Below are 10,873 nucleotides of genomic sequence, written 5' to 3'. Positions count from 1 at the left end.
TTTAATTAGTTTTTCAAAGGAAATGGTCAAAATTTGAAGTCAGAAGTCAGTCTGCTAGAGGAATTTTTTGCAATACCTTCCATAGCATACATGTTAATGAACCCCTTCACTATTGTTATCAAAGTATTTTGTGAAGTATTCTACCCTTAATTATTATTCTCTTGATGTCAGTCATTCTTTGCATATATAGACAGCAACCATCTTGGGAGATATTGTACTATGTTCTTGCCTTGCGAATGTTTGTATAGAAACCTGTTAAATGTTTTGTGCTCTTGTAACATTTTTTTTCTTTCTGTCTCATGATGGAAAATGGCAGATAAATCTTAAAAACTTCTGCTTACAGTTTGCACCTATCTTTACCTTAACCCTGCGTTTCATAATAGCTCTGGTTCCTGTAATATTGTACGTATTTCCAATTAGGAGGCTTGGCCTGAGACCAGGCTGCCAGTCCTGATACCCAGACCCAAAAACAGTTATACAGTACTGTAACAAAGCATATATAGCTAGTGATGTGATGTATGTATAATGTTTAGGACTTGTCACAAGCCCAGCATCTCTGCTGGAAAGGGTAATCATTGAGCATGACTGCAGATCTCTTTACCCTCCTTTCTGCTTTTTTTTTTTTTTATCACATCGGGCATTATCTATCAAGCTTTTGTGGGGGAAAATGAATGAATGAATGAATGAATAAATAAATAAATAAATAAATGTATATTTATTTTTAAATCATTCATTCATTTATTCATACACATTTGCTGGTTTACCTTCCTTAAATAAAATTCTCATTTTTTTCCAGTGCTGATAGATTAGTTTTTCATCAACCCAAGGTGATACAGTATCCCCCCCTTTTTTTTTTTAAGAAGTATCCAATATTAGCTACTTCAATTCTTAGCGTACTTCACTGGACTGCATTTCAGTTGCCTGTTGGTGATTCATATGTGTCATCCGAGGTGACTTTTTTGCAGACATATCTTGAAACTTCGGGAGCAAGGGGCTAGTAACCCCTTCTCTTGTATATATTACTAAATTTAAAAGGAGAAACTTTCGTTTTTCCTTTTGGGTCACCCTGCCTCGGTGGGATGTGGCCGGTGTGTTGAAAGTAGAAAGAAAGATCTTGAAACTTGATATTTTTAAGAGCATAAGAAAGAAGGAACACTGCAACAGGCCTACTAGCACATGTGAGGCAGGCCCAAGTCACCTCCAGGCTTAAATCAATGACCCATCTTATCAGGTCAGGTCACAGATCCAACTTACACACCCACCCACACCCACTCATGTATTTATCCAACCTACTTTTAAAACTACATAACGTCTTAGCTTCTATGACGGTACTTGGGAGTCTGTTCCACTCATCCACAACTCTATTACCAAACCAGTGCTTTCCTGTATCCTTCCTGAATCTGAATTTCTCCAACTTAAAACCATTGCTGAGAGTCCTGTCTTGGCTACATATTTTTAGCATGCTATTTACATTTCCTTTATTTATTCCAGTTTTCCATTTATACACCTTGATCATATCCCTCCTAATTCTATGCCTTTCGAGAGAGTGCAGATTCAGGGCCCTCAGTCTGTTCTCATAGGGAAGATTTCTGATACAAGGGGTCAATTTTGTCATCCTCCTTTGTACGTTTACCAGTGCATTTACAGTGGTACCTTGACTTAAAAGTTTAATTTGTTCCATGACTGAGCTCGTAACTCAATTTACTCATATATCAAATAAATTTTCCTCATTGAAATTAATTGAAATGCCATTAATCCGTTCCAGCCCCCAAAAAACCACCCCAATTTTTTTGTTATGGGTTTTTAAATGAGAAAAATGTATTTATAAATGAGAAATAGTGTAATAAAAACATAATGGAAGAGAATGCAAAGAAATAAACTGGTTTTATAAAGTGTATTTACCTTGGAGATCAGATGACTTGGGCTAATGAAATATGCTGGCAGAGGTGGAGGGTGGAAAAGATAGGCAGAGGAGATTGGAGGAGTTCGTTTCATTTCGTACTTTTTCGGTCGCTTTCGTTTGTCATAAACTCTATCACTTAATCGTTTAACTTGACTCACAAAATCGTAATGACATGATTGCAAACAACCTATACCACGGGTGGGGGTTAGAACCTCAGATCAGAGATTCTCACGGCCATGCTAGCGGGAGATTTGTCTGTAAACACTTGCATCTGTGGTCACAGTGGTGCCAATGCTAACCTTCCTATGGTGTAGAAATATACCTAGTTGGATGAATCTTATTGAAGCTAGCTGGCCCAGTGGCTAATGCGATGGTATGGAGTTTTGAGACTCTCTGATCGTGGGTTCTAACCCCATCTGTGGTATGGTTCGCTTAACTTGCTACACTCTTAATGCTACACTTTATTGCTGAACTTAATTGCTACAATTTTTTTTTCACTTCACTTTCACTGGTTTTTGTCTCTTTTGCCACTCTTTCCTCACTTTCATCTGCAGGACGTTTCAATAAAAACCTGTCCAAGAAGGTTTGTTTTATCCTCCCTTTCAGAATGTTTCAGAAATGAGTTAGGCAAGTGTCATTAAATAGCACCGACACACGACCAGTTGCAACTTTTTCTGGGTGTTTCCTTTCAATAAACTCTGAAAGTCTCTCCCAGATTCCCAACATTTCTTTTATCTCACTTGTAGAGATAACCTCCTCCACATCTGGCTCCTCTGTGGTACTAGTTTCCTGCAAAACCTCCATGTGCTGCTGCGTCTGTAGTTCCTTTAACTCCTCCATCGTCAGTTCCTCAGAGTGCTCCTTGATGAGTTGGTTCATATCTTCTTCATCCACCTTCATGCCCATGGACATTCCGAAGGACACAATCTCCTCCACCATTGCCGCTTCGGTTTCGAATCCTTCAAAGTCCCTTTCGGACACAACCTCAGGCCACAGCTTCTTCCATGCAGAGGTCAAGGTCCTCCTTGTAACACCCTGCCAGGCCATATCTAATTCTGAGGCATATCATGATGTTATAGTGGTCCTTCCAGAATTCTCGAAGGGTGAAGTTTGTGCTCTCCGTTACCTCAAAGCAGTGGAGGAACAGGTACTTGGTGAAGAACTTCTTTAAATTAGAAATCACCTGTTGGCCCATGGGCTGCAGGATAGGGGTGGTGTTGGGTGGAAAGTAGAGAACCTTTATAAACTTGACTCTTCAAGGGTGTTGTCTTTGAGGTTCAGTGGGTCAGCAGGTGCATTGTCCAGCAAGCACAACACGAGAGATGCGTCCATGACGAGGTAACCACATGCACTAAATGAGTGAGACGCGGGATGCTGGGTGGATGCTGTGGCATTCGCTGAGCCAACTAGTGGCGGTGTATCTGAAGCTTGCTCATAACTTGGATTTTGGCTCGCATCTCAAAGCAAAAAATTGACCACACGACAGCTTGTAACTTGGAAAACTCAAAAGTTGGGGCCCTCAAAAGTCAAGGTACCACTCTATATCCATTCAGTAATAGTGACCAGAACTGTGCAGCATAATCTGAATGAGGCCTAATTAACAATATATAGAGTTGAAGAATCCTTAGCTTGATTTGGTTTTAGATTGCTGCTAACCAGAACTCCCAAATTGTTTTTGCAATCAGTAATATTAAGATCTACATTATTTAGTTTATATGTGGCATGGTTTTTTCTTGTCCAATGTTTAGTACTTTGCATTTGTCTTCAGTGCTAGTCACGGCATTATTCCGCCCCTCCCCCACACGTACCAAAACATAAACACATACCATGAAAGATTATAATATATAAATATTTGCACACTTACTGAGGTTTTAATACTTGGTGCTGCGTCCTTTACGCTTAATCACGTCCCTCAGCCATGTAGGAAGACTCACACAAATTCTTGAGAGTTTGGGGAGGTATATTCCATGTCTCATGTAGAGCAGCCTCCAGCTGGGGGATGGAACTGATATCCTTGCCCAGTCAACTTCATTTCATTATTGACCAGAGGTTCTCAGTGGGGTTTAGGTCTGGGGAATTGCCTGGCCAGTCATTCAAGAACCTCACTTCACAGTCCTTAAACAAGTGAACTACAGATTTGGCGGTATGACGCGGTGCACCATCCTGCATAAAATCCGTAGCCCCACACTTGTCAAATGCCTCAGGTAAATTGTCACACAATAACTCCAGGTAATTATACTGGTTCATATACTGGTTTTTGGGAAGCACAATGAGTTTACCAACACTCTGAACACTGAAACACCCCCAAACCATGAGCGAGTCTAAGTGTAGCTTGGGTCTAGCGGGTCACTGCTTCTGGGCCGGTACACATGTCCACCATGGTTACAGGTGACAGTGAAGGTTGCTTCATCACTCCAAAGCACTTTAGACCACTGTTAAGGATTCCAGTGAAGATATTTCTTTGCATAATCCAGCCTACGTTTCTTCTGTGGCTTGGGGAGAATCGGTTTCTTAGCCTGGCGGTGATTTCTGTATCCCAGTTCTAACACATGTCTGTTCACAGTTCTTACAGACACCTCTGAGAGAAGATGTGGGTTCTTTTCTTTCAATTCTCTAGCAGTTATCTTAGGTACACTCTAACTGCTTCTTTAACACAGTTAAGGTACGAACAGATATTTTCTTTGAGGGGCCAGGCCGAGGTTTGGCAGACAGTAACTCGACACTGCCACCAGCCTTGAAACGCTGCACCCAGTTTCTCACTGAATGCTCACACACACCGTTTTCCACTATTTCTTTCATCTAGTGCCCGACTTTGTGAAGCCCTATAGTTGCAGGTGTTAAAGATTTCCTTTTACCCTTAATCAAACATGTATAGCCCCAAAACCAAAGGGAACACCGGACAAAAGATGGGGCGGATGAGAGACAAAAGTGCAACACTTCCTCTCACCATGGCAGCCACGTGAGCACTGGGGAGTCACTGTGGAGTATGGTGGCAGGCCGTGATATCGTGCTAGTGGCTGCTACCGGTACAATGCACTGACGAAAAAAAGACCCCCCTGTATGGTAGGCCTTTGATATTCGCCATGGCATTATGCCGGGGCACTCACGTGGCGAAAAGCTGTGACGAGCACTATGTTAAACTGCATCTGTCACTTCTCCGACCACTGCATCAGTCTGTTCAAATCTTCCTGGAGTACTCTAATGTCTTCATTACAATGAATTAGGCGACCTATTTTGGTGTCATTAGCAAACTTGCTAATGTTGCTATGCATTCCCTCATCAGTGTCTTTTATATCGATTGTGAACAACAAAGGGCCTAGCACTGACCCCTGTGGAACACCATTCATGAAGTGCACCCACTCTGATTTCTCCCAATTAATGCAAACACTCTGCTGCCTATCTGTCAACCATGCCTCTACCCAGGAAAAAATTTCTCCTTGAATTCCGTGTGCTTTAATTTTCCTCAATAACCTCTGATGTGGAACTCTATCTAAAGCCTTACTGAAGTCCATATATGCAATATCATATTCATTACTATGATCTACCTCCTCAAATACTACCTTGGTTGAAAAAAGTTAAAAAATTCGTAAGGCAGGACCGCCCCTTGCCTAGGGAATTATAGATTCCATAAAGTTTCCTAGTATGGAGGTAAGGCTTATTGATCTATAGTTTGAAGCTAAGGACCTGTCTCCTGCTTTGTAAATATATACAGCATTATATTTGCCATTTTCCACTTAAATGGCACCATGCCAGTTTGTGGTGATATGTTGAAAAGTTTAGCCAAAGGTTTGATAATCTCCTTTTTACATTCTTTTAAAACCCTTGCAAACAGTTTAACAGGGCCTGGGGATTTGTTTGGTTTTAATTTCTCTATTTGTTTGAGGACCATGTCACCAGTTACTCTAATCGTGCATAGATTATTGGTATCAAACCTGCACACGAAAATCACTCCATATGAAAGCAAAAGACTCGGCAGGAGATACAACATTCCCCCGATGAAAAACAGGGGTGCCACGAGTACACTGAGAGACAACATAATAAGTATCCGGGGCCCAAGACTGTTCAATTGCCTCCCAACATACATAAGGGGGATTACCAGTAGACCCCTGGCTGTCTTCAAGGAGGCACTGGACAGGCACCTAAAGTCAGTACCTGACCAACCGGGCTGTGGTTTGTACGTCAGCTTGCACGCGGCCAACAGTAACAGTCTGGTTGATCAGACCCTGATCCACCATGAGGCCTGGTCTCAGACCGGGCCATGGGGGCATTGACCCCCAAAACCCTCTCCAGGTAAACTCCAGATCCTGTTCTACATAATTTATAGTTTCTGGAATATGCTAGTATTTTCTTGCATAAAAACCGAGAGGAAATAAGAGTTAAAAATTTCACACATTTCCTTATCACTGTCTGATCTGACCTGAGTTACTTTTGAGTGGGCCAGTCTTGTCCCCAGTCTTACTTCTATATACTTGATGGAAACCTTTTGAGTTATTCTTTGAATCTCTTTCCATTTTAGCCTCATAATCTCATTTAGCTTTTCTTATTCCCATTCTTATTTCTCTCTCAAATTGAATATATTGATTTCTTAACTGCCCAGCCCCTCTTTTGATATGCCTATACATGTATATGCCTTTCTTTTGACCAATGAGATGTTTTAATCTATTGTTTATCTGTTTGGTTGATCTGATTTCCATACTTGGAACATAAGTTGTCTGGGCAACTAGAACTATGCTCTGAAAAATGTCATATTGGCAACCAACACCACCTACCTGACCCATAGTCAGGTCGTTCCAATTTAGCCCGCCCAGGTAATTTCTCAGTCACATGCAGTCGGTCAAGTGGAAGTCTGGGACAGAGACTTGACTGCATTTATTTGGGCAATTCCATGATATATTGAAACTAAGTGGTTTGTGATTGCTTTCCCCAAGCTCATTAACCTCAAGATTATTAATTAGCGATTCCTTGTTGGCAAGAACCAAGTCAAGCAAATTGTTTCCTCTAGTTGGTTCTGTCACAAACTGTTTTAAAAAGCAATCCAGAATCGTATCAAGAAAGTCACTAGACTCAAGATTTCCTGTCATATTGTTCCAATCAATTTGTCTAAAGTTTCACAGTTAACCTAGATTCTTCAAATTTTATTAAGAGATGCAAAACCATTTGTTTCTCCTTTCATTTATATTTTCATTTCTAGCTTGTTGAATCTGGTTAAGCAGTTCTCTATTTCACTTTTCTTTATTTTTATTTAGAATGTTGTATTTAATTTTTGTGTTGCAAAACTCTTGTATAATTTGTTTATGACTGTCCCCTGTAATGCTTTATTCCACTTTATTTCCTTGTATACTATATATTAAATTGCAAACACCGAGTGTGGTGGGATAAAGGGGTAGGGAGAGCATTAGTGATGCAGCTTCACTGACTAGAAGTTTGTGATGGTAGTATAGGTAGGCCTTTTTTGCACATGCCACATTTGCCTACAGCTTGAGCTGGTACCTCTCTCTCTCTCTCACAGATAGCATGGGTCAGCAAACCTAACAGTATTAATAAACTCTATCCCAAGTTGCTGCAGGTCAACCAGATTCATAGTCCATCACATGTAAATATCACTATAAATTTGATCTCAAGTTTGCAGGTTATGACACTGGTCATTAGTAATATCACAAAGGAGCTGGGATAAAATAATAAGTTGCACTCCAGTTTGAGAGTTAAGCCAATCTTCCTTATCTATTCTTTTGTATACTTTTATAATATTTTATGTGGTTATCATAGTCAACTCTTTTTTCCTCCTGATCAACCATAAGGAAATTTCTACTTGTATTGCTTTTGCAATGATGGTATCATAGCCAATGAGTTTGACCTTCACTGCACCAAGCTTAATACAGTTTGCAAATTTGTGAGGGGGGGTAAAGGGGGGAGTTTTCATTGTTGTTATACCTTGGTTTTTGGGTTACTTCTAAATAATGCAATGAAGTTGCACCCCACCTGCTGATGATAACTTTGCAGACACCTTTCTTTAGGCGGCAAGAAACAGGCGCAGTGCTCTCTGGAGTTTCTCCCAAGACTGTTTATTTACTTGTTTGAACTTTTGTTATGGTAGAGGACTTCTTTGAGCTTTTGTTGTGGTGAAGGCCTTGTTAACTATGGATGTGAAAGGTAAGGGCAATTATCTTGTCTATGAAGTTTAAGATGGAAAGGAACTTAATTGTATCTTTTTTAATGAATACTTTTACATTGCCTGTGTAGATTTATATGAGAACAATTAAAATTTTATGTGCAGGCGTTGTAATTCAGGTTTTCAGTAGTTGTGTAATGGATGTGTGTTTGACAAAGTTCCTGGAGAGCGAAACGTTGCCACAGTAAAATGTCACGTTAGTTGCACTTGTGTCCTTTGACGATGTGTGTTTTGGAGATATTGTTCTTTGTGAGGTTAAGAGCTCTAACTTTCAGGGATCATTGATGGATGGTGTTTCAGTAGTAATCTTCGGTGCAGTGAGTGATGTTGGTAATATTTTGAATGATTTTGCTGTAAAGCTTCAACAGGATTAAATCTGTTGAACCCAAAAATAAATTTACCTAGCTGCTGCACAATAATGGATTATTCTGGATTTAACAGACTTTGTCATTAAATCTGGTATTTCCATAAAAAGAACAAACAATTCTGATTGAAGAAACAAAATCTGTTAAATCCAAAATGAATTTACTCAGTGAACTGTAAGAATAATGAACTATTCTGAATTTAATGGACTTTGTTGCTTCTGAGTCCATCAAATCTGAAATTTGCTAAATTGGGGTCTGTTAATGCAATATTTTGCTGTACAGTATCACACACTTCACTTAGCTGTATTTTTTCACTTTCCTATTTAAAATGACCTGTTTTGTTCCTTTTTTATATATGTTGCAGAACTCTTTGTATGAATGCTTTATAGTTATGCTTTTAATATTTTATTCCATTTTATTTTTGTGTGCATTCAGCAGTTCGTGTATGTAGGATAGTGGATTGGTAGAAAAGATATGGTGGCAACACATTAGTTCTCTCTAAAAGTGTGTGGCGGTAGCACAGTATAGGTGGAGCTTTCTTGTTATAAGCCATGAGCACCTACCACGAATAGGGCTATACAGTAAGCCGTAAGTGTTATTTGAGGTGAGCTGGCCCCTCTCCTTCTCTCGCAGGCAGCACGGGTTGGCAAGCCTCAAAGTAAAGTTCACGTTGACACTAGCATTAATTAACTCTCTCTATTCCACAGTTATCGCGGGTCAACCAGCTTCATAGTCCGACACACGTAAATATCACAATTAGTTTAATCTCGAGTTTGCAGGTTATGACACTAATTATAAGCCAGGGAGAAAAAAAATACGTATGTTTTGGTTTGCAGTGAGAGGTTTAGCGAGTAGTAGTTAACGATGGTAGTCAGTATGATCTACCGTATGATCTACTGTCCCCTCAGGTCAGATGTTTCACAGGCAGCGATGGTGCTTACTAGTCATTGTCAAATGCCATGTGTTCAGCACAAAAATGTTAGCCTTTGACTTTGTTTTTAAGGTGGTGAGCAATGTTTTGTGTTACATGTATACATGTATGTAATTACCTATTTGCAATTGCAGTACAGTATACCTGTTTTCTAGTTACAGGAGCAGAGCGAAGCTCATAATGTAATCTCTTCTATATTTAATTTATCATATAATTTTTAAAGTTTCCATTGGGTGTAGTTTTTATTATGTCGTTTAGTAATTCATTCTTTTCTTATATCACTGTAAAGAAAGTTGTGGTATCCTTTCGGCAGCACTTCTTACTTAGGTCATAGCAATGGTCTTGTGTCATTGTTGTGAGGTATAGTATTAGCAGAGTTTGAAGCCACTGTCTCATGTTGTCATTGTTGTGAGGTATAGTATTAACAAAGTTTATAGCCATGGTCACGTGTTCTCGTTGTGTGGTATAATATTAACAAGTTTTTCTTATCAATTCTTTCCTATCCTTTAATAATCTTAAGTGATATTCAATTTTCTTCTCTTTTCCTCCCATCAGCCATTTATGACATGTCTTTTTTTCATAAATTCAGATTTTTGGCTCAAGAAGTCATTTAGTTTCTCTTTGAACTATGTTGTACCTGGGCCAGATGTCTTTTAGGTGTCAGTAACACACCACTGCTGCATATCCCAATTTTGGTCTAACATATACTGTGAACAGTCTTTAACATTTACCCATTTGTGAATCTTGTGATTTTACACCTTCATTGTTCACTTGCATTATTCTTCCTATTGTCTTTCCAACGTTTTGTATCTTCAGATAAGTTTTCTTGAAATGTAAATGTGTCAGTGCAGTTTGCCCACCCATTTCATTCTTAAATAATTTTTGTGACTGAGTAGCTTAGTAGATTTGATATACAGTGCATGAGCTTAGGGATTAAAAACCAAAATGCTTGCCAGTTAGTAGTTTTTTGCTTTGTAAGTACTTAGCTATGAGAGCCCTTTATTTTCAAATACTGTCTGGTTAAATGAGGCAAGCCTTCAACACAATTAGTACAGTAGTACCTGAAGCATCATATTCCACTGGTTTTTAGTTACCTGTACTTCCCAACTTTGTCCATTTGTCCACCAGTTTGCTTCCCTGTTATGAAATCCCCCAGTTTTTGAGAGAACTTAGTTCTTCTACTCATTCTTTAAATGCCATGATGGTTTCTTTGTCTAGTCCTGTTTATTTTTTCTTGTCAACATTCTGTAGATCTTTGTTTACCCCATCTTTAAATATCTCAGTGTCCTCCATTACAATTTTTGTTTTTGGTTTAAATCTCCAATACTGCTTGTAGTGTCCTCTTCCATAAACACACACTGCAGTCATATATACGGTATCTCACTTATTTCATTCTTCAATTTAGTTCTTTTTATACTTAGTTTGCTTTTTAGAAAGCTGTATTAAAAATTTGGTTCCATCTTGATCTTGTCCCTCATTCCTTATTCATAGTTGAAGTAGTTTCT

General features: G+C 39.2%; 1 protein-coding gene across 12 annotated transcripts in view; it reads left to right on the top strand.

Annotated features, from left to right (window-relative positions):
• The window catches only part of LOC128696855 (polyhomeotic-like protein 2), a 227,155-nt gene that overhangs the window by 145,971 nt on the left and 70,311 nt on the right, over positions 1 to 10,873 (top strand). For 9 of the 12 annotated variants that reach the window (XM_070096168.1, XM_070096164.1, XM_070096161.1 and 6 more), the window contains one exon: positions 9,145 to 9,180. The exons of the other annotated variants lie outside the window; for them this stretch is intronic. In XM_070096168.1, the coding sequence (XP_069952269.1) occupies positions 9,145 to 9,180 (36 nt within the window). The remainder of the gene's footprint in view (positions 1 to 9,144; positions 9,181 to 10,873) is intronic. 12 annotated transcript variants of the gene reach the window in all.

Source organism: Cherax quadricarinatus, chromosome 52 (assembly GCF_038502225.1).
Source record: "Cherax quadricarinatus isolate ZL_2023a chromosome 52, ASM3850222v1, whole genome shotgun sequence".
In the NCBI taxonomy this organism is placed as follows: Eukaryota; Metazoa; Arthropoda; class Malacostraca; order Decapoda; family Parastacidae; genus Cherax; species Cherax quadricarinatus.
The sequence above is the reverse complement of the archived record's forward strand: the minus strand, read 5'-3'. Positions and strand labels throughout refer to the sequence as shown.